This window comes from Rhodnius prolixus, unplaced genomic scaffold (genome assembly GCF_049639745.1).
Source record: "Rhodnius prolixus isolate KJV_2025 unplaced genomic scaffold, Rpr scaffold_3, whole genome shotgun sequence".
In the NCBI taxonomy this organism is placed as follows: Eukaryota; Metazoa; Arthropoda; class Insecta; order Hemiptera; family Reduviidae; genus Rhodnius; species Rhodnius prolixus.
Genome location: NW_027411603.1, coordinates 54,944,652 through 54,969,453, shown reverse-complemented (window position 1 = coordinate 54,969,453; position 24,802 = coordinate 54,944,652). Strand labels below are relative to the sequence as shown.

At 34.4% G+C, this 24,802-nt stretch overlaps 2 protein-coding genes across 5 annotated transcripts in view; one reads left to right on the top strand and one right to left on the bottom strand.

Annotated features, from left to right (window-relative positions):
- The window catches only part of IP3K2 (Inositol 1,4,5-triphosphate kinase 2), a 57,262-nt gene extending 36,402 nt beyond the window's left edge, over positions 1–20,860 (top strand). The window contains exons 4-9 of the mRNA XM_074125149.1: positions 4,918–5,064; positions 6,051–6,187; positions 11,841–11,923; positions 18,855–19,023; positions 20,070–20,141; positions 20,230–20,860. Of these exons, the coding sequence (XP_073981250.1) occupies positions 4,918–5,064; positions 6,051–6,187; positions 11,841–11,923; positions 18,855–19,023; positions 20,070–20,141; positions 20,230–20,517 (896 nt within the window). The 3' untranslated portion in view covers positions 20,518–20,860. The remainder of the gene's footprint in view (positions 1–4,917; positions 5,065–6,050; positions 6,188–11,840; positions 11,924–18,854; positions 19,024–20,069; positions 20,142–20,229) is intronic.
- The window catches only part of Ork1 (open rectifier K[+] channel 1), a 70,506-nt gene continuing 66,504 nt past the window's right edge, over positions 20,801–24,802 (bottom strand). For all 4 annotated transcript variants that reach the window (XM_074127122.1, XM_074127123.1, XM_074127126.1 and 1 more), the window contains 2 exons: positions 24,160–24,541; positions 20,801–21,972 (listed from right to left, as the gene is read on the bottom strand). In XM_074127122.1, coding sequence (XP_073983223.1) covers positions 21,580–21,972; positions 24,160–24,541 — 775 coding nt within the window. In that variant the 3' untranslated portion in view covers positions 20,801–21,579. The remainder of the gene's footprint in view (positions 21,973–24,159; positions 24,542–24,802) is intronic.

Here is a 24,802-nt window from a genome sequence, read left to right as displayed (position 1 = left end):
CAAAGAACTTAAGAAGAATCTCCACTTGATTATACCATGTACAACCCCATATCTGGGCTCCAAGCAAATGATAGCTCTACTGACAGCATTATACACCTGTAACATGGAAGAGAAGGGTTTGCTTCTATTTAATATTAAGTTATTAAAGGAATTCAGGGCATATTTGGCTACTGCAGTTCTCTCCCTGAAATGCTTATCCAAGGATAGCCCTGAGGAGAGGGTGATTCCCAAATACTTATACCAGTTCACAACTTCAATTTTTTTCATTGTTATACCACCATTTGTCGTATTTGCCAAGTTTGCCACCATTTCTGAAAACAACGATTTTTGACTTATTTAAATTAATTTTCAAGTTCCACTTTAAACAATAGTTTTGAAGCGAGTTAATCACCTGTTGTAGGGCGACTCCGACTGTAGCTAACAACACCACATCGTCCGCGTATGCCAATATTTTAAACAGACTATTATTAATTTGCACGCCCCCCATTAACATAATTTTCTAAATCATTTATAAAAAAAGAGAACAAGAGGGGGCTCAGCAAACACCCCTGCTTCACACCCATGGTTGTCTCGAAACTCTCGGTCAGACCATTATGACACCAGACTCTAGCATGTGTACCTGAATACAAATCTCTCAGTACATTGGTGACTTTGCTTGATACACCTATCTCTGACAACTTGTAGAACAGCGCATGGCGGTCAATATAATCAAAGGCTGCGGATAGGTCGATGAAGAAGGCAAACACTTTACCCCTCTTCCTACTCAGTCTAATCTTAACTATACTCATTAAATTCAAAATATTATCAATGGTTGAGTAGCTCTTCCTAAATCCCGCCTGATATTCTCCAATTGCACCATTTTCATCCGCCCAGCTGGTCAGCCTTGACAAAAGAAGGCCAGTAAACAGTTTTCCTATTGTATTTCCGAAAGAAATGCCACGATAATTGCCCACTTCCTTAATACTTCCCTTCTTATGTAAAGGAAACACAATGGCGCTTTTAAATGTTTCAGGCAGTTTCTCTTTTTCAAAAATTTTATTAAAGACTGAGAAGATTTTTTCTAAATAAAATTCAGGACTATTTTTAAAATACTCGTATGGTATTTGGTCTATACCGGGTGCCTTATTATTTTTAGCATTTTTGAGCACTTGCACTAACTCTTTCATACAGAAAGGCGCATCCAAATCATGGTTTATTATATATGGTTCTGCATAACTAATTCTAATAGCTTTCAAGGGAGGATTTAACATATTTTTAAAATGGTGAAACCATTCTAATGGCAATATACTTTTATCAAAATGAAAAGGTTTAAATTTAAATGAACGAACTAGACTCCAAAATTCCTTTGTGTCTTTGACATATTTAAATTTATTTATAGTACCATCTAAATACTCCTTTTTTTAAATTACATATTTTTTTATAATCTTTTACAATCTTTAAATATAGAAGCTAAATTGTAGAGGAATCTGTTTTTCTAAAAATATTTAATAAACCAAATTTAATAGAACGCATTACTGCACAATCTCTGTCAAACCATTTCTGTTTTTTGTTATAACTGTTATGTGTATAGTTTAATAGCTCTTGTTTCTTAGCAAAATTTATAATTAAATTAATCAATTGTTTTAAATTATTATGGGGGTTATCGGGTATAAATGATACGTCTTCCAAAGTCCTTTGTAATTCTTCATGGTAGACGGTACGAATTTGGGCTTTCCATTTCAGTTTAGGTAGCAGAGGGGTGACATCCGCAGAGACGGCACTTACTGCGCCACATTTAAGGACAATCGGCATATGGTCCGAGAAAGAGTTTAAAAGAGTTTTCAGTCTGTATGGGTGTGACCCAGATTCAACTCCAACTAATTATTAGCAAGTGTAGTGTGAGCGAAAAAACTTAGTTGAAATCAAATTCCGTACAGTAAACTGTTTTAATCAAGTTTTGATGAGAATGAAGATGCAATATATGCGCCCTACTACGGGCAACAAAGTCAGCCACCCTGTTAATATTATATCTGTTTTTAAATATTGCTTACTACTAGTTATTGGTTAGACAGTTGTTGGATCTAAGAAAGTGGTTTAGCATGTTCCTTTAAGGGGTGGATGTAAAGATAGTATTGTGTTTTCTTAAATTAAATTCATTACATTTAATTTAATTGTTTACTTACTTTTTATTTATTTATTTAAATTTGAACTGTTGTCCAAAAGTGGAAGATAAAGATTATCGCTGAGTGATGGTCAACCTAATCAACTTAATGATGGCTAGTCCATCAATAGCCCAGGTTCTTGACTTCGCTCTTCCAGGGTAGAGAAATGTTTGTTTGAACGGATCGAGTTAGTTAAGATTGTCTTTTAGTTAGCAGAATAACTTCAGACTTGAGATGGTCAGCTTTTTTCTGTAAGAGCTAGGGGTAGATGCTTGAGATATTTTAACTATCTCAAGTCGTGGAATAATTCTTAAAATTCTTAGATTCTTAAGAAGTTAAAGAGCTGCTCTTAACATTTTAACGTCTGAGGTGTCGTTCATTGTTTTTTACATGGCATCTTGGTCGTCGGGTTTTAAATTAACTTTGAATTGTTTTAACTTTGAACCCACCCATTGACCGGATGTTCTTGAGAACGTTGGAAGCAAACAATAAACCAGATGAACGAAAAGTATGAATTATCACAGTTCTCCCTCCTTATATAAAAAGACCCCCCCCCAAGGATCGGGGCAGCCAGAGCCACAGTTATGCAGCTGAAAAATCGCAGTATCAAGATGTAACACTTCTATGTGATGTGACACTATGTTTTCTATCTTCTAACACGCATCTATTTCTCAAAAGCCAAGGCTTATAATTGTAGACTTTAAGTTGTGTTAAATTCTCTTGTAAATAATACTAGTTGTAAGATCATGGAGGTAATTGTAAATGAAGCATTGTTTAGTTGGAAGAGTGAATGATCATAGAAGTAAGTGTCATTGAAGCATTATTTAGTTGGAAGAGTGTGTTTGTGGTAGATTAAGCAGTTGGATTTAGTTTCATAATAGCTAGAAGGTGTGTTGATTGTACAAGTACATAAGAATATCTTAACTAAAAAAAAAATAAAAAAACAAGAAAACTTAATTCGGCAAGGTATCCGTCTGCCGGGGTTTGGTAAATATAAAAAATTTCTTAATATCAAGTGAAAAAATAAGATAAAATAAATAAATAAATACAAAATAAAAAGAAATCTTTAAAACCAAATTACAAAAATATTTTCCAACAAAAGAATAGCAATTTAAAGAAAATTAAATTTTTATGATAAAAAAAAACAACAAAGTAACAGACAGCTGTTAGTGAAGTAGCTGAATAGATTGCAGGCATGCAGCTAAGTAAAACTCCTTGGGAGCGCATTAAAGGGTAAACTAAGAGACAAAATAGATAATTCTAGCCACAGAATAAGTATAATAATAATCACTTTTCAAATTTAATAACTAATTATAGATCTGTAATTTAAAATATAGGAAAGAAATATATATATATATATATATATATATATATATATATAATGGAATATTTATATTTTTAATATACTTTCATTAGCTGAATTCATTATTTATTAGTTTTCTATATTCCCATGCTGCCGTCACATATCTGATTAAGTGAGACCATTCTGGACCATTCAGTAAATTAAGAAAGAAATCATATGACAGAAATCTGTCCCCAAATACCGACAGTCTATATGGGGCCAAAATAGGGCTTTGTGCGACTAAGTGGAACGTATCTTCCTTTACTCTGTAATTGCAGAGTACATTCTTCCTGGACATCCAGGCTATAAGGCTTGTGGTTGAGGTTCAGCAGTTCCCCCCTTAACTTAAAGACCCAACGTATATCCGATATACGATTTTCCGTTTCAGTTTTATCAACCAAATTAGAAGGTGTGTTGAGATTTATTCATTCATGAGAATTTATGTGTCTTTGCTATGAATTAATTTGCATTTCCTGAATAAGAGAGCCTGACCCTAGTGTGTAGCTGGAGCTGGAGTGCGTGTGTGTTTAGAAATTTGAATCAGAACATAATCAACAAAACAATATAAAAAAATAATTACCTGAATGCGCAATAAATAAGATCGATGCCAATTTCTAAAAACGTTTTCTGTTGGAGATGATAACTACTAGATAGTGTCTTTAGAGCTGAACCACAAATTATGCATTCTATACTCCCCCCAACTTTTCTTGCAAAAGGAACCCATCTTATCGTAGATTGTTTTCGTTTGCTATCTACGAACGTCTTTACTTACTGTCTTTGTGCATTGTAACTTCAAGCGAAAACGTCTTCGTATGTAGTGATCCATTTTCATCAGTGGCATGCACTCTTTTGAGATTCGTAACCTTTTTCCAATAGAATCCCAAGTTGCAATAATTTATGCTTAACATTGTGTTGATGAATAAAAATGATCATGTTATTGCGACATTTATCAAAACTAACCAACAATACACTACAGAAATGATACTCTTTTTCCTTCAGTTTTCATTTTTATTTACTCTTTTTCTTTTAGTGTTTTCTTAATTAAATTTTGTTCATTTTTCTTATCGTAGTTCGCAAAACTTTTAAAGAATTTAAGAAATGACGACCGAGTGGAACCACATATACTGATACTTTCTTGGACTATTGTCTTTGAGAGCTTCATGACTCAAAAACAAAATATCGTAAGACACTTGCTTCTCTGTTTCACTCCAGTTTATACAAATAACGTTTGAAGAAAACTTCCTAATTGTCTAAATCTCAATAAGTCATGTGAACGTTATCTTTAGGGTGGTTGTTTTGATCACTTAATGAGGGTGAGTGCGCTTTAGTTCTAATTAATATTACTCCATCTACCTACTTCCAACGGATACAGCCAAATTTCTAAAAATAAATTAATAAAACATAAAATAGAACAATTACGTGATTTTATTACAGGAAACTTCAAAGCTGGGCCAGAACCAGGTACTATTTTGAAAAAGTTATGTCCAAAGGAGCAGTTATGTTTCCAAATTCTCATGAAGGACATTCTCAGGCCATACGTTCCAGAGTACAAGGGCCACGTTACTTGCGACGATGGCGATGGTATCCTTTAATTTGGTTTTGACATTTGCTTCTAAGTGCTCTATGGCACCAACTTGGCCATGACACTAAAAAAGAAAGTCCGGCCAGGATGAATCTAAAGAAAATACAAGTTATGCTCTGGCTACACCACCCAACAATTCAGCTGTACGGAATCTAATACCAAAGTCCTGGGCCTTTTTTTTTACTTGAGCTTTTATAGGCACAAAGTAATTCTAGAGAGTGTAAAAATTTTATCAATTTTCCTGATTTATAATTAAGGAGATTCTGTTTGTTCTTCAGAATCACGGAAAGAATAATAACTGGTTTTGGTGACTACTGGTATCTTACACTGCAGGAATAAATTTACAATTATGATTGCAAGAAGAGCGAGCCAAACACCATACGAACTGGAAGGAAACACAAAATTCGTTATTCCCAGTTAAGAATAATGGGTGGTGATTAGAGGGTATACTTGAAAAAAAAATTATTCCTGAGTGAAATGGAGAAGATGTAGCCGTAGTGGAAAAGAGGCTCAAAGAGCAGATCAGTTACTAATCTGGGGAGTAGAATGGTGTATGTCCAGTCTGTGTGGTTTACCATATATCTTCTTGTTGAAGGTATCCTTGAAGCTTAGAGAATTGCATCGTTAAAAAGAACAGCTTAAGCCTCTCCACTTATACCTCCGCCACGAGATTATTTGCTGGCCATCGCAAACCAGTGAACCATCATTGCCTCCTAAGAACACTGTACGCACATCATCTGGCAATACCCAGTTTCAGCTAAACGTTCTAAGAGAACAAGATCCTTACTTCTCTGAGCCTATCATTTTGAATGGTCTAATCTAAGTCTTAATTGCCAACAATAATTGTTGTCAAAATGTAATTCTTATACGATGGTGTCCTATCTCTAATTAAACATGGGATATCTTTTGCTGATTCACTATTTGCTATTCTTTTTTGCCACTATTCTCTTCAAAATGAAATCTTTAACTGAAGCAAATACTTCAGGTTCCTCAATGTACCTGCAGTTACAAGATCTTCTAGGTGACTTCACCAACCCATGTGTAATGGACTGCAAGATCGGTGTGAGGACCTACTTGGAGGAAGAATTAGCCAAAGCCAAGGAGAAACCAAAATTACGCAAGGTTAGTTTAGTTCGGAAACTTACTTTTCCATCACTTCTGTAGTCCATATTTCGAAACTACTTTCGCCTGAAACATATGTTTGTATTTCTGATTTTAATACATTATTATCAAAAAATTGTCTTTAAACGATAAAAGACATTTTTCAGAAATCTCAAAATTTAAGCCCCCTAAGGTAGCCAGAAGTTTGGGGTGATGGTATTTATCCTCATAAAAATTGTTAATTAATTTTGCTAATTATTTTAATTAAAATCGCTAATTAATTTAAGTTGGTATATGTGTCCTTATTTTTTAACGTATTAAAACTGTCCGGTAGGACAGTTGTATAAGGGTTGATCGTCAAAAACTGCACGAAAAAGCGTAACGTTGAAAAACACCCAACTTTGACAATTTTTTTCTCTTTTTCTATAAAAGATAAAATTCTCAAATTTTCTTTAAAATACAGGGCAAATCCTCCTTTATAACTGTAATTTTTTTTGCAACCACCCAGATCTAATAGATTTCGAGAAAAAAGTTGCCGAAAATGAGCAAAAACGGCATTTTCAGAAATTGTTGTTGTTGTTGTTGTTGTTGTTGTTGTTGTTGTTGTTGTTGTTGTTGTTGTTGTTGTTACCTTTTTTGTAAACAACGTAGCGCCTAAACGCGTGAACCGATTTTCATGAATGAGGAGTCATTCAATTCGGAATTTTATGTAGATGTGCCTGTTGGAGGTCTCGACGCTGTACATCGAATGGGAGAGGAGTTAGCCCCCTTTATGTAAGGCCCCCTCCAAAATTATTATTACTAATTACTCTGTAAATCTTGGCCCGATTTTGATAAAATTTGGTAGGATGATAGGGTTAGAGCTCCCCAACGTAACATTAAAGCGACGATCTGCTCTTACACTGGTTAAGGGGAAGTATAACAATAGTTTCAAATTATCGACACGTGAACCGATTTTCATGAATGAAGTGTCATTCGAATCGAAATTTTGTACAGATTTGCACTTTCTGCAAAACTCTCCTCACAAGGAGGGGAGTTTGCCCCACCCAAGTAAGGCCCTTTCTAAAACTATTATTACCAATATTTCTATAAGGCTTAGTCCGATTTTGATAAAATTTAGCATGAAGAAGTGATTAAAGCTCCTCTACTTGGCTGTGAAGTGCCATCATGCTCTTACCCTTAAAAGAAGAAGTACTGCAATCGTTAAAATTATCAATGGGTGTACCTAAAGAAAATTTGGGAATTTTATCTTTTATAGAAAAAGAGAAAAAAATTGTCAAAGCTGGGTGTTTTTTAACGTTACGCTTTTTCGTGCACTTTTTGACGATCAACCCTTATACAACTGTCCTACCGGACAGTTTTAATACTTACAGGTGAAAAAGAAAACGTTATAAAAAAAATATATGAAGCTAAAAAAATCATAAACTTTTTTTAAAAAATGCTTACATCAACATACATCAATGATTTTGTTTATTTTATTGATTTTTAATTTTATAAAAATCGTCGGTTTAAGTTCATTCTTCGATTAATGTAATTGTTATTTTATGTAGCAGTCAAACGTTTATAATAATAGGTAATAATTATCTGGCTTTATCGCAAATAATATAGTTTTCTTCATTTACACTCTCAATGTAGCTGTTCTTCTCACAACGTTGTAAATATGTAATATAAAATAAATAAGATATGCATACTTTTAGGAAAGCTAATTATTCCAGTATTTTACTATAAGTAAAATTAGGGGGCTAAATTAAATTACAATTGAGAAATGAATAATTGTTGTTGAATAATCTACTTGTTATTAACTGTGTGTTATTTGTGCTCACGAATATTTCGGTAAGACGAATTCAAGTCTGAAATATTGTTTTAAATCCTCCGTGATTCAAATTTAAACAGTAGCCGACTCTAACTTTGTCTTTTTCTACTTTAACATGCATGTATAAGATGTGACAACTTCAGAATAAAGGGCATATTAAAGATAAATCAGAAGAATAATTTGGAATAGAGTTAAAATAAAGTACCTATTTAAAAACGAAGATATAATATACACTTTATCATAATTATAACCAAATAATATTATGAACGAACTGGCCAGCATAAGGGTCTGTGACATCTAATAAATTCTAAAAAATGTGAAGGAAAAGTTAATGCAGCAAAATTACTTAAATTATATCAACTAAGCTTGAATGAAATGTTGGGTACTAGCTGATTTGTGTACCTTTTGGCGTTTAATCAACCCTTATACTTAACTTTTTAAACTGTAAGTTTTTGTTAAGGAGATCATTATTATTAGATATTAAAGTCAATCTACAGTAATATTTGAACAAATATTTTGTAGATGAAAATGGCCAGCACAAGGGTCTGTGAGATCTAATAAATTCTAAAAAATGTGAAGGAAAAGTTAATGCAGCAAAATTACTTAAATTATATCAACTAAGCATGAATGAAATGTTGGGTACTCGCTGATTTGTGTACCTTTTGGCGTTTAATCAACCCTTATACTTAACATTTTAAACTGTAAGTTTTTGTTAAGGAGATTTAATAATGTTTCATTAAAAACATAGTGCATTAGTGGTTTGATAATTAGTTTAATAATCAAGCTAAGAAAAGAAATTCTTCCCAGAACCAAAGTTCCTTTAAAATGCCACCATAAAGATCTGTGGAAATTAAAAAATTTTTTGAATATCAATTGTTTTTAAATTTACACAAATACAATACAATGGGTTTTTATATGTTTTTTACAACTTCTTTAGGAAAATCTAGAAACATTGTTCAAGGAGGAGAATGTTAAGGTGCTTATAAAGTCCCCCCCCCCAAAAAAAAATCAGGTTGGGGAGAATTAGAAACAAATTATTGTACTTTGAATACAATCTTTTATGAAACGTTTCTAAATGGCTGAAATTGAATGGTGTGTTGGGTACCATCTGATCTATTACCTTTTGTCGGTTAACTTTTTAAACTAGGTTTTTGTCTAGGAATTAGTCAAGGGACTTGGAACATCTTGCTAACTCATATGAGAACAATTGATGTAATCGCATTACTGCTAGCGGCAGTAGTTTCGCATAACGTGACTTCTGGTTTGAAATCAGTCATAGTAATATTGCTACTGAACGTCCTCTGAAGACCAAATTAAGAACTAGTCTACTCTAATTGTTCTCATTCTTCCTCTCTGAAGGGTTACATCACATATGTTGAACGAGAATGGAAGTTATACAACCACCTGTTAGTAGAATAAAATCTAAAGGTAACTCTTCACTGTTAGAACGACTTAAACGGGCACTATGACGATCTTAATTTTAAGTAAATAATTTATCATAATAGTTGGTCTGTTTTTATAAAAATACCTTAGCCATTCCCAACAAATTAAACATTAAACTCAGTCGTTGTACTTTAATTAAGATTTTTAATATTGTTCACATAGTACTTAATGCAAAAGTAGACATCGGAGGAGAGGGATGAGCTGTATGAGAGACAGCGACCTGTTGCTGCATCCCACAGTTAGTTCTGGGAACATAACTATTTAACATAACCACATAATAGGTGCCAGGTTGAATCAGGATGTCTGACTGCTACAACTTCCAGAGATCTCAGCGTTATTGGACAGATCTGGATTCTTCTTCAGAGCTTCCCGTTCTAACTGCAGCGCCTAGCCAAGTGTTTGTTTCATCATCCTGCTAGATTTCACAGCTGAAAGAAATGTTCGGCGCTTTGGCACGTCTTCCATCAGTACTTTCTCTTACCCTTCCTGAGAGGAAGTCTTGAAATGTGGTGCAAATCTTTCTGATTTTGAGTCTTGGAATTTTTAGGTCCCCTTAGTACAGAAAGTTGGTTTGCACACTTACAAAAATAGTCACTTAAAATTTTATATTCCGCTTAGAGCCACCAGGAAACTTGAAAATAGGTGATCACCAAAGAATTAGTGAAGAACCACTTCATTGTATCAATTTTCATTATATCAAAAATGGATATTTTTCCAAAGTGGTTCCCACGATTTTCAATTAGCTTCTTATGCTCATGACATCCATTATGACATTGTATGTTCTTTAATTTTGAAACTTTCTAGTTCATCGTTTTTTGGTTACGATTCATTGATCAAGAAGGAAGAAAGAATATTGCCAAATTCAGTGATAATTTTTTATTTTTTGCCAAGCTTTCTACCTAGTGACTTGAGAACATAAACAGTCAGGACAGAAGATATGTAGATATGTTAGAGCCACCAGGAAACGTGAAAATAAAATTTAATCATTTCTTGTTTTACAAGTAACAAAGTGAAAAATGTTATAATTGTTAGTAGCATAAGGTGACCATCCCTAGGTTGGAAAGCTTGGCCAAAAATGAAAAATTATGATTGTAACAAGTAAATTTAGCTAATCATGAACCTGCTTCTTCTATTAGTACTTGCTGCTGGATCTTGAACAAAATGTTTCCAGCAATTGCATTTTTATATGAGTAAACATCGACTGTTTGGATCCAAGTCTGTGATGCTGTGGAGTAACCAATTGACTTAGGGAGAATAATTAAACTGGATATTACTGATTATTTTTATTTTATTTTACTAATCGGAAGATTTTCCGTTTATATTGATCATCCATTGGCGAAACAAAGATATTGAAAGTGACTTTTTAGGTTACTCTTCTTTAACTTGATGAAATGAAGCAATTCCATATCATTTATTTTAATATATTTTACAACTGAAATACTCAATCGCAATTATGGCGTACAGGACTGCTCCTTAAGGGATTGAAACAATTTTCTAAGATGGTTTTGAGGTGTCAGAGGAATGTTTCGTTCGCCAATGTCAGTAACTCTTTTAATCTTATCGTAAGTAATTATAGGAGACTGGAAGGATTTTGGATTAAATTCAAAATTATGATTATCGGTTTTACTTGCAGTTACTTGAGCATAGCTTTTATTCTGAGCAGTTGATAGACTCCCCACTTCCTTCTTTTTCCGATTTCAAACTATCACGAAAATCACTAATTGCATATCAAATACTTTTTCCACTTTTCTTAAACTGCCACCTTCTTGAATCACCTTTTTTGAATGTTCTTTTAGTTTACACGGCGTGTTCGAAAGAACATGCGCCAAAATTCCCTTGTAAGTAATTTGGTATACCCAAACGAACATAAATTACAGTTCATGTTTTGTTCTATGCTCTAGTTCGTTTGGAGTGAATTAGCTAGTGTCCTTATGTATTCTTACAGCGTGCTGTTCTATTTGTGGAATGTGCTGAAATAAAGCATTTAACAAAAAAAAAAAAAAAATTACCAAATCATCCAGACACAAATCATTGAGTATAAACTAGTTTTCGGACTCAGAGGACCTTAGAACGATTATTTCCAGTGAAAGCTCAAAATCGAAAATCACGATTACCATTTTTTTCTTACTATAGTAGAGTAAGAGAAAGTAAACATTGTTTTTTCACCATTTTTCGCTTTTTATCCAAGAAGTTCAGTCCTTGTTTTATAATTTATAAAGTTTTTATAATTCACTTTTCAAATTAGTTGTTATTTATTTCTGATTTGAAGTATGCATCTAGGAATGTAAAAATAAATTCTTCAATGCTCTAGACTGTCCAGACGCACAACTTGGCTCTATTTTCACATGAATTGGAAGATTGTGTTTATTACAAAGTTTTCCTTTGTAAGAAATAATTTGTTGTTGATCGATTGCACAGGATATGTACGAGAAGATGATCCAGATAGACTGTAACGCGCCGACTGAGGAGGAACATCGACTGAAAGGGGTCACGAAACCAAGGTGAGAATATTTTTCTCAGATTAAAATTAATCATTTACCTACTATATATCATTGTCACTTTCGGAATAGTTTAGGAAATATATTATTTACGAGAATGAACCATACCCCACTTAGTTTAGATAAAAATTAATTTTATATAAAAGACAAATCTTAAGAGTCAACTTCCTCAATAAACATCTAACACTAGAGACCCTAACTTAGTTACTATCATGCCCTTGTACTGTTTCTTATCTATTAACCCATTGTCTATGAGCTGCACCTGGTCACAAAGGCTTACTCGCCGTGCTTTGCTCAGAATTTTCCCCATCATTAAGCAGATGAACGCCTGACTTGAGCTATCGTACACTCCCCTTGCTGGTAAAGAATACGTCAGACCACATCATTGATAGTTACAACTAGTTACTTTTTCGGGAGGTGGGCAGCATTATTCTATAGCCCCCGCAGGTTCCATTTGGGCAACACAATTATTTTTATCTAAAACAAATACAAATTAAAATATTTTTACTAAGAAAAGTATTGACGTCAATAGCCGTGATGCTATAGACAAATTTCTTTTTTCCCACTGAGTTCTTCAGGTGCTTACTAACCTCATTCGAACATACCCTCTCAATAAATTACATGCACCCTAATAACTGACTCTAGAAGCTATGTACAACTACACAAGCACGACATTTCTACATCTATACACATTTACAACATACACATGGATAGGCCATTATCACTAGAATATCACTCACTCTCCATTCTTACTTATAAATACATTCGCTTCTCACATTCATCCCTCTACTGTATACAACTATTTACATACAAACTTACAACTAATGGATGGATCAGTACACTATATTCCTGCCATCCTTATAACTTAACCTAAATTAAAATCACATAATCTTTCTCTAATCATTTTCTTCCATTCATTCTAATCGGCTATAACGTTTTAAATACACTCATATTTCTCAGCTAGTGTTTTGTATTGCTCTTCAATAAAACAACAGTACTTTTATAAAAGATCCTTTATTTAACCATGTCAGACATGTGCTCACTCAGAACCTCTGTCACTGTTACTCACCACTGCCAACACCCCCTTTTGTTTACAATTCATTTAATTTTAATGAAACTAATACAAAATAGAACAAGTCAGAACTTTAACATACAATAATAATAATAACAATTAAGCACTTAATATTCTTATACTTAATGATAATGTTGTTTATAGAACTTAACTTTCTTAAACATTTTTTTTCCATTTTACTTCACTCATTTTTCTTTCATTTCTACCTTTAAACTTCCTGAATCAACCTTTTGGGTTTGATCACCACCCTTCCAGATCTAGTGATGATCTTCCCCTCCTGAACTCCTGAAATTTGTGATCCATCCTTCTGAACCGATAATGGTTCCGCTGAGTGTTGCTGTTCTTCTGGACTCCCTGATTCCGCTGTCTGTGCTAAAGGCTCAACTGTCTGCTCTGTCATTCCTACTCAACTCCTCATATCGTCATGCCATCTCTCCATTTTTCCTCCATCCTCTTTAATGTAGACTCTGTTTCTTCTGTACAAATGTCTATCCACTTTTATCATATACGACCTTTTATCAACTTTTGCCTTGATTATTCCAGATTTCCATATTACTCTTTTGACTCCCGGATTTATTAATATCCTCACTTTCTGGCCTATTTTCAACGTTCCCAAATCTCTTGCCTTTTTGTCGTATTCCTTTTTGTACTTGTGTTTTTTAATATCAATTTCCCTTCTAGCCTTTGTCAGATGAACTTCCGTTTGAAGAGATTTGTCTGTTCCTGGTACCATAGTTCTAATATGGCGTCCAAACATTCTTTGAGCTGGGCTTGTTGTCATCAAAGTAGTTGGGGTACTTCTCCAAGCAGTGCTGCCTCCAGATCGCCTCCTTCTTCTCTTATTTTTAACAATTTCTTTGCCTGTTTTACTGCTGCCTCTGCTCTACCGTTCGACTGATGATGATGTGGTGAAGAAATTTTCATTTCAAATCCCCACTTTTTCGAGAACGAATCAAATTCTTTGGAGCAAAAATTAGTTCCTCCGTCACTGAACAGAACTTTTGGTACTCCATACCTTGCAAATGTCTTCTTTAGCCAAGCGATAGTACTTGATGTACTGATATCCTGGATTCTTCCAAATTCGAAGAATCCCGAAAAATAGTCCACACATACAATGTACACCAATACTTTGAACCAAAATATATCAACCACCAGGTCCTCCCAAGGATATGTTGGGGCTTTCCTTAATATAAGAGTCTCTTTTTGATTTCTTTTATCATCAAGATTTTTGCAGATCACACACTGCCTCACTTTTTTTTCAATATCTTGGTTCATTTTGAACCAGAAGATTCTAGTCCTTGCATATCTTATGCATGATTCCACCCCCTGATGTTTCCAACGGCTTGTGGTCTGATTCCACTTGAATCTTTTTCCCAAATATATATTTCTCGAACCGCTTTACCCCAAATAAAATTGCCAAGGTCTCTTTTTCGATTTGTGCGTTTTTCTTTTCTGCCTTGGTCAAAGTTCTAGAGGAATTTTCTCTATCAGTTCATCTCTCATTCCTGCCGGAACATATATTTTCTGGCCTTTTAATATTATTCGGTCCACTATTGTTAGTTCATCTCTAATTTTCCACCAGTCTCACACTTCCTCAGGTACTAATTTTATATCATTTAATATATATGATTTTACCATCTCTATTCCAGCTTCATTTTCCAGGTTCTCTATTATTTCTTTTAGTGTTTTCAAACTCATTCCTGTCTGCCCAAGAACGTCTGTTTCTGACACTATTTTTGCGATCACTAACTCTTCATCAGGCATTTCATCTAACGGCAATCGGGACAATGCGTCTGCAATGCTCACTTCAGCACCTTTTTTAAAATTTATGACTAAATCAAACCCTATTAGCTCCAGAAGCATCCGTTGAATCCTTTTTGGTGCTTCACTCATACTCTTTTTAAATATCGTTTCCAACGGCTTGTGGTCTGATTCCACTTGAATCTTTTTCCCAAATATATATTTCTCGAACCGCTTTACCCCAAATAAAATTGCCAAGGTCTCTTTTTCGATTTGTGCGTTTTTCTTTTCTGCCTTGGTCAAAGTTCTAGAGGCATACTCTACCGGTAGCCCATCCTGTAACAGTACTGCTCCTAAACCATAACTGCTTGCTTCCACTTGAAGAAAAATTTCTTTGTTTTCATCAAAATATTTTAAAATTGGTGTCTTCATCAGTCTAGTTTTTATGGCTTTCCACGCCTCTTCTTGTGCTCTTTCCCAGCTTCCACCTTCTCTAAGCGGTGCTGCTACACTCGAAAGGTTTGGTACATATCTGGCCAAATAATTTACCATTCCCAAGAATGACCTCTTTTGGGCTTCATCCACCGGTCTCGGCAGCTCAGTTATTGCCTTTAATTTCATCGGGTCTGCCTTGATTCCTTCACAGGTAAAAATGTGTCCGATATATCTAATTTCACTTTGTCTGAATTTGCACTTATCCTTATTTAACTTCCAACTTTAATTTTCTCTGCTTAGCTCTCTCAAATACCATTGTAAGTTTCTTATCGTGATCCTTAACAGCCTCTTCCATCGTTTCTCCTTCACCATATATCAAAACGTCATCTGCGATGGCTATTATGCCCTCTATGCCATCCATTATTTCAAACATACGTCTTTGAAATTCTTCGGGAGCGATTGACAATCAAAATGGGCATCGTTGGTAGCAATATCTTCCATATGGAGTCCAAAATGTTGTTAGTTCTTGCGATTTTTTGTACAACCTCATTTGATGGAATCCATTTTTTGCATCCAAAACACTGAATATTTTTGCTTTGGTTAGTTTGGGTAGAATTTCATCGATTGTTGGTATCATAAATCTATTTCTTATAAGATTATCATTTAGTGCTTTTGGAGCAATGCATATCCGGTTTCTCCTTGTGTCACCACTAACACCATATTTGTAGTCCACTCAGTAGGTTTGTTCACTTTCCTTATTATTCCTTGACGTTCTAAATTTTCCAATTCCTCTTTTATTTGCCTCCTAACACCTATAGGAAATCTTCTAGGAGATTCTATTACTGGAACCGCATCACTTTTCAGTTGTAATTTTAAGGTTCCAATATCCCCTAACTCCTTAGAGAATACGTCCTTATATTTTTCCACTTCGGTCTTTCGTATTAAAACTTCCTTATCAGGATTAATTAATTCCATTTCTAACGCAGTGCCTAATCCTAATATAAGCTCTTCATGGTTCGTCACAAAAAATTTTACCTGAAAAAGTTTTCTCTTGATTTTAATGGGCAGAGTGCATTCGCCTGCCGCTTGCTCTCTTGCTCCGTTGAAAAACTTCAGTCTCTGCCTTGTATTCCTAACCATAGGGCAAGGTTCCATGGCATTTATGTGATTCCACCCAATTACATTACAGGTCGCTCCTGTGTCTATTAGCGCCTGTAAACTTAGTCCATTTATATTCAAAGAAATGGTCATTTTTCTCATTTCACTGGTCGAAATTTTAAGCAAATCGCTGTCATTTCCAACATCCTCTACTTCCCTTACTTTGTCTAGTTTTGCATGGCAAACTATGGCAAAATGATTATATTTCAAACACTTTCTACACTGCTTACCAAATGCCGGACACTTGCTTTTATTAAACTCATGCATATTATCACAAAATTTACATTTTCTTGAATTGATAGTCTTCTTTCCCTCTTTTTTCAAAATCATCACATTTTCTAGCTCACATTCGGCGCCCTCTTCCTTTTTTTTCATATTTTGTACTTGTTTTTCAGTTTCCTCTACGGCATTAGCTGTGTCAATCAATTTTTGTAATGTTAACTCTGTTGTACTAAGCAGCCTTTTGCTTAAATCATTACAAATAATGCCTACTACAAACCGATCTCGTATCATTTCTCCCTCTAACTCGCCAAACTCACAGCTAGCAGCTTTCTCTTTTAATATTCTTATAAATTCCGAAAATTGCATTCCTTGAGTTTGGTATGTAGAAAAAAACCCATACCTTTCATATACCACATTCTTTTTGGGGGTAATTTCCTTATCCAGGGCTAATATCAGCGCCTCAATGTCTTCCTCGTTTTCCATCTGCAACTGGCCGATTATTCGTAATCCCTCCTTACCAATAATCGTCTTGAAAACTGCCGATCTGCGACTGCTGGATTCTTTTTCTAGACCCGTACCTATCTCATAGTTGTGCCACATTCGTTTAAAAATCCTCCAATTCTCAACCAGTCCCGGACCCGCCTCCAAATAGCCTGGAATGGGCAGGTTCGAATACATCGACATTGTTATTTTACTTATCACGAATTAAAAATCAAATTCGACCACTTCTGACACCATGTTTTGTATTGCTCTTCAATAAAACAACAGTACTTTTATAAAAGATCCTTTATTTAACCATGTCAGACATGTACTCACTCAGAACCTCTGTCACTGTTACTCACCACTGCCAACAGCTAGCTCTGCTATAGATTAATCCAGATGTTACTGGAGAATTCGAATATTGTTATTTTAGTTTGGAAACCATGTCATTATTTAAAATGATTTGGGTAAATGTTATAAACACTCACAACCTGTACTTTCCGTATTCCATACCACCATCTATCTTTCTTCTCCATCTATTAACGTTTCTAAAGACCATTATCTTGACTTTTTATTTCTCCTAATTAATTACCGAGTTGTTGGGTAGATGGCATAGTGTGCACATCGCTAGATTAGTGAAGAAAGTGAAGTTAAATTCGGTTTTAAGTAGTTAATATTGGCAGAGTGATAGTTTTACAGTTAGAATATTTATGTGAATTACGGAGAAATTCCTTTGAGAATTAAGGGCAAACGAATTCCGTAAATTAAATTCAAATTAAAAGGCTTATAATTTGATTTTTTTTTAATTTTGTTTTATTTACTGTTTGTTTATTGTGCTAAATTGTTTATTGTAAGACGCATAAATTTCTTGAATTTCAACTTAAAACCTTAGATAAGGCTGATTTTGTGTAAATAATAATATTATTAACATTAATAATTTAATTAAAAATGGAAAAAGAATAATGTTAATTTCTGAATGAAGAACAAGTGTGTATAATTTTTAGTGTATAATTTTCTTTTGCAAAATAAAGGTTTATATTATTATAATTAATTACCAAATCCTATTTAACAAAATAGTCACGGATTGTATTTACGAGCATAATGCTTTGCTGTGAAAATGGGGTAGTAGCTGAGAACTAATGTAATCTGCTAACAGATTAATATTCGTTGAATCAATGTCTCCTCGTTTTAATCAATGTTCAATAAATAGTACAGTACATTGCAAAAATGAGAATCCAAGCAAAACAAAAATTCCAATTCAAATCTCTAATATGCACCTTTTTTTTAATGATTTAAGGCGCGTCAACATCTGGGGTTATTGGCGCCCGGAGCTTTTTCAGTGTACTGCCGGCCTCTGGACAGTGTTCTCTCGCTGCAGACAACACTGTCTATCACCGGAAGCTCCTAGGAAGAGAAAATCTAATGGTCGCAGCTCGAATCCGGGACCTCCGCTTGGGAATCCAGTACACTAACCGCATAGCTAATCTCTTCCCTTAAATGGAATATTATTATTATTTTTACCCCATCATTTTATAGAACCTGAAGGAATATGTATTCTGTGTGTGTGTTGTTATTGGTAAAGAATATATTGTGTAATATGCAGTTCTTTAATAACTTGTTAATAACTTTTTTTTAAATGACCTCTTGAAGTTGCGCAAAACGATGCTAGAGAATCAAGGTTTTGAGAAGATGCATTTTTTTGGTTTTTGTGCACCATGTAATAATGGACATTGATGAAATCAGGAAAAGTGTCATCGTCTGAGCAAACATTTAAACCTTGTTTGTGTTGCTTTATCCTATCTTATATCGTGAATTGTATTGTTGCAGGTATATGGTCTGGAGGGAGACCATATCGTCTACAGCTACTTTAGGCTTCAGGATAGAAGGTATAAAGAAGAGTGATGGCAAGTCAAGTAAAGATTTCAAAACCACCAGGACCCTAGCACAAATAAAAGAAGCTTTTAAAGATTTTGCTGACGGATTCCCATTAGCGGTGGTGAGATCTTACGCATGCTTTAAGCTTTTGGAATCTGTAAGATCTTTAGGATTTTTAATCGTTGCAAGTGTGCTGAAGTCGTTAACAAACACTGCTCACATTCTGTAATGTCTGTAATCAGTATAACTCTTTAAAAAACTTTAAATTGTTTTTTAGAAATCATTAAAGAACTATTGTGATAATTCAGAATAACAAAAATATCCGAGCCAATATTCTGTGTGCCTTGTGTCAGAGTGCCTTTCAGCCTCATTTAAAATTGGATATTTTAAGAATTCGTAAATTCAATCAGAAGATATACATTGCAAATAATGCAGCAGTTGCTCTAGGATTGTCCATACAGTTTAGTTACCAGATTGAATCCAACTAGAGCCATGACAACATTTAAAAGTTTATTTGCGGACAAGATAAACAAAAATTCAAGGACCTTCATTCAACGAACTATATTCAAAGAAAAATGGGTTAAAATCGACACTGCTCTTAGCAACAAGATGGTTCATTCAATTCTTGATTAGTAAACATTTTTAAATTGTAATTTGACAGAAAGGCTGGCACATAAAATATTTGTATAATTAAAAGATTGTTGGTTTTCAATAGTTAGTTTATCTCCGGAATCAGTGCAATGTTTAAAAATTATATTCTATCGACTGCTAAAAAATGTAAAAAAAAAGAGTCATTTAAAGATATCCCAATTTTTAAATAAATATTTTATTTCTAAACATCTATTCTTTCGTCATACAAAAGTAATAAGTAATTTTTTCTGATATTAATGTTACTAACTATATATTGGTGAGTAATGGTAGAGCAGAAAGTGTTGCAGTAAAAATAAAATTTTAAGAAATGTTGATATGAAAATAATGGCAAATTTTGAAATGGTCAACTCCATTCAACTTAAGATAAAGGCATAATTTCGGAATATGGTATTTTAAAAAGGTAACTTTATTATCTTTTATCAAGTCCTCTTTATTCAGAACTTAATTGTTATTTTAAATTTTAAATACGCATTTTTTCATAATAAATCTGAATCTGGTTGTATAAATTGTTGACAGCCCAGGTACATTCAAAGGCTGAAAGCGATCAAAGCAACTCTGGAAGTATCCAATTTCTTCCATACACATGAGGTAGTGTCTTTTTTACTTTTGTGATTTTAAGGAATATTGCATAAAAATGATACTATATCTTTTAATGTGTTCTTTGTAATGTTTGCAGATGATTGGCAGTTCCTTGTTGTTCGTTCACGATCAGAAGAATGCCAATGTTTGGCTAATAGACTTTGCCAAAACTTTAGAACTTCCAAAGAGAATAACGATTGATCACGCATCTTCCTGGGTAGTAGGCAATCACGAAGATGGCTATCTGATTGGTTTAAATAATTTAATTAGTATATTTTCTGAGATGAATGCGGAGGCCGGGACTAAGACGAGGCTAGTAGTGACTGCGCCGCCAGCGGACAGCGCGGCCCCGCTCCTTGAGAACCATTCGCCTCAAGTCACTTGACCAACACTTATCTCACTACCAACCATTGTTTTTATTACAACATTGTGTCTTAAGTTTGTGAATTTTCATATTCAAAGAAAACAAAAACATACAGATAAATCTTTTGTAAATACTGATTTCAAAATATAAATATAAAAACATGAATATATTTAAAAGTTATAAACATATATATAGGTATTTTAAAATAAGAAACTAGTAATAAATTAATATTTCACTTGTTTATATCTGTCAGTTGAGAGGTATAGGGCTTACAGCTCCAAGGAATAATAAAAAAACTCTTGACTTTTGTTAATTATTTATTATGTAAATAATTATTTGTGATATTATATATATTTACAACTAGCGTTTTTGTATTTTTTATTCCTTTAATTTTTGGTTGCATAATAATTCGTGATTCATTAATGGTGAACATTTGATAATTTTTATCTAATAAAAAGTTAATGTAGGCGGTTACATCAGGAAAACTCTTAAGATTAACGAGTCTTTACGGACAAAAATATAGGTAAACCTAACGATTCATTATGAACAAAACCTGTCAGTCAACTTTTTTACCTAGAATCGAATATGAGTTGAGCAAGCGAATATCGAATGAGCGATCTGTATTTTAAGGGCAAACCTTTTGGTCCACATATTATAATAGCCTTATTTTGGGGTACTTACTGATAAGAATCTGGTACGAACACTTATTCCACTTCTTTTAACGCAATTACTAAATGAAAATTTCTTGAAACAATTTCTGGATTAAATAGCTAAAAATACCTAATATATTTAATAAAAAGACTTTCGCTCTACTGATTGAAAAGAATCTTTTCAGAGTATCATTTAAATACTGAATCGCATTGTTGAAATTAAATGCTTCATAAAATGTCTACTTCAGTAAAAGTTTTTGATTTCAAAATAGCCATAAAATAAATTCTCACTTCTGTAAAGTTATCAGTTGCTTTTGAAGGAACTTATAGTCTTTCATCCGTGATGGGATTGCCCAGATGCAACAGACATAAAAACCTGCAATATAAATATGGATTATCTATCGGAAACGTCTACGAAAAATAAAAAATTAAATTAAGGATTAGTGATTATTTCCGTCAAAGATTCAGCTCTACTTCTAGCGGCCGGTGTATTTGATCTGGACGGGACATTATGTACGGAAAATCTATGTCGTTCCTCTGGTGGAGTAATTATAAAGGAAGGTGACACCTGCTGAGGTACCGAGTTTCTTGACGGTCTAATAGGAAATACCCCTCCAGCAACAGGTGTAACAGATGCTGCACGTCTTCTAGTCAAGATTTCTGGTCCTCGTCCTACTGCAGTTTGTGACAGACGACGTTCCCCATTTTGTGGTATTTGCTGCTGGCTGAACAGGTAACTAAGACTTGGATGTCTGCTCTGTCTTACGCTTCCGTTCTGAGATCGCCTGTGAGCTTGCTCTTCCAATCTTCTTAATGATGCCATTACCTGCAAATGACAGTAATTTTGACTAGTAAACTTATGCCTGTTTTTATCAGGCGGGCTTTACGTCCAACTACCAATTAGGTGTCGTGGACGGAGGGGACTAGCAATCGTACTTTACTGTAAATTTCTTTTATTAAACATTAAATAAAATCCAAGGCCTAAGACCGGGAATCGAACCCAGTACCATAATACGTATTAGCTTTGCAGGTCTCGCCTCTAACCGTTCGGCTACCGTGGCGCCTCAGTAATTTTAACTATTTTTCTCATATAATTGAATTTTTGTTTTGTTTGCCTTTTTTTTTGGCATTAGCTTTCGCCATACAGTGAGCATCGTCTATGTATACAGCCATCATCGTCTAGGTGCTTATCACTAGAATATCACTCACTCTCCATTCTTACTTATAAATACATTCGCTTCACACATTATCCCTCTACTATATACAACTATTTACAAAAAACTACAGCTAATGGATGGATCAGTACTCTGTGCACCTGCCATCCTTATAGCTTAACCGAAATTGAAATCACGTAATCATGTAATATTTTCTTGCATTCATTCTATAACTTCTATATACATTCATATTTCATTGCTAGCTCTGCTACAGATTTAAGCACATAGATATTGGTGGAGAATATTATGTCTTCTTAGCGAAATTGTGCATCTAAATACCTGTATATATCGTCAAACATTCGTTTCCTTTCTACCACATAACGTGGACATATCATTATTATATGTTTGAAATCCTCCTCATTGCAATCTACGCAAAGAGGAGAGGACCTTTTGTTGATCCTGTGAAGATACGAACCGCACACAGCGTGGTTCGCTCTCAACCTGCTTATTGTCGTAACAACCCATTTATTAGTGATAGTTCCCTTAAACCATGGTTGTCTAGGTAACTGATCTACCAGTTTTATAGAATCTCCCTTTATTATCATTGAATTTAAAGTGAATGAAAGATCCGAAAGGAAGAAAAAGTAATGTCTGAAATTGGCATTATTCTTTCTGGATTAATGAATCAGTCACCAAAAATAATGAAAAACACTTGAGAGACCCTAGGTTTTAAAAAGTTGGCCGATTGTTAGATTTAGTGCCCGCCATCTACCGATGGACACAAGTCTTATGAATTCTCGTTTTGTGGTTATCAAATAAGACTGCAATAATAACAAACACAGAACCTTGTGCATATGTTGTGTGATGTTCGCAAGTACTTAGAGATGCATTTCTTAGTTCATTCCAGATAGTTAGTTCGAATCCTGTGTGTGGTTTTTACTTACTAACAGTGGACTTACTCACAACATAGTTTGAAACATGTTTAAGAAAAGTTTATACTTCTTTACGCGAATGCACCTAATTTGCTAGCTTGATTTTACGTTCAACCTCGAAAATGTTCGTGATTTCTTTTTTCTCTTTTAGAGGTCTTCCACAGTTATAAATTCTACAAAATGGAACCAAGAAAGGCCAATTTGTCGTCCTAACGTCCTAAGCCACACGATGAGAGAGGAAACTACAGGTGTCTGAGAGAAGTCTGTCTAGGATCCCACAACATTTCACTAACAAATTAACCTTTCTCTGTCGTATCCATGAAGCTTAACTGTCAGAATGAATGCTGTAAGGGTTTCAATGCCAGAAAGCTCGTCAACCGTATTCTAAACGACACAGAACTGCTGGCTAGAGACTGGTGAGTGGGAGTAAGATTCCTGATTTGACCAGCCAACTCTAAATTCCGATGTGCCCTGGCACTCAGAATAGAAGATAATTCTTTTAGTCACCTGGTCAGTTTCAATCTGGACTCAAGAATTTGTGCTGAAAGAAGTCTCGTATCCAAACAGATGAAATCCGGTTTTTAGAAAGTTGCAAATCATTCATTCAAAACAGAGCAGCGAATAACCTACAATTAGGCCTAAAAACAATTGTTCTCCGTAAGAGATAACCCTAAGTGATCTTTAGTGCCAAAAACAACAATCTAATAAATTAAATATACCCTTTAAGGAGCATGTCTTTATAACTGGATATCAGGGTAATAGAAAGCAGCAGTAAAGATGTTCCAACCAGAATAGGATCCCTAATAAAGACGTGGAGGGCCGAGAAGTCCACTTGTCTCAGTTTCTTGCGAGACAATAATGCTCTGCAGCAGTAGTGACATAAATATGAAAGCAATAACGTTCGGCTTTAAGAAATTCGTAACTAACTCTGATAAAGTCTGCCAGCGTTGTCTGCTCCAAAACTGGACTGATTGCAGGTGGATTGTTTCCTATCTGATGTGGAGCTAACGCTTCCAGCAAACTCGGCCTTCGTACTCCTTGTGCAGTCAAGTAAACATCACTTTCCAAAGGACTATCTGACCTCAGATCATTCTCTTGTAAAGAAAGGCGATGTGACGAGCTGTTTCTAGAAAAAGTATTTCCAGTGCGTCTAGTTTTGATTTGTCCATTTTCTTTTGATTTCTTGCGCTGTTTGTCTGAAAAGAATGCAAGTGCAGCCATTGACAACCGACGAAGGCCGCTAGTTGGACGGTCTTTTTCTTCTTTTATTACATTAACATCGCCGGTGATTCCTTCTCCTCCTCTGGCTCTAAAACCAAAAAAGAAAAGCACCTTTTAACTTTCTTTAAGATGGTATATCCTAACAGGTTAATGGCGGGCAGTTAACATAGGAAACAATATCAAAAGAATTGTAAAAACTTTGACACAGTTTCGAGGTTTTCGCAAATTAAATGCTGGAATTAGATTCTTGATAAGCCGGACTAATTGGGTTCAATTTACGAATTTTTGCAATTTTTTTGAAAAAAAAGTTCCGAATGATTTTCTACTATACTCTGAATATCAAAGAATA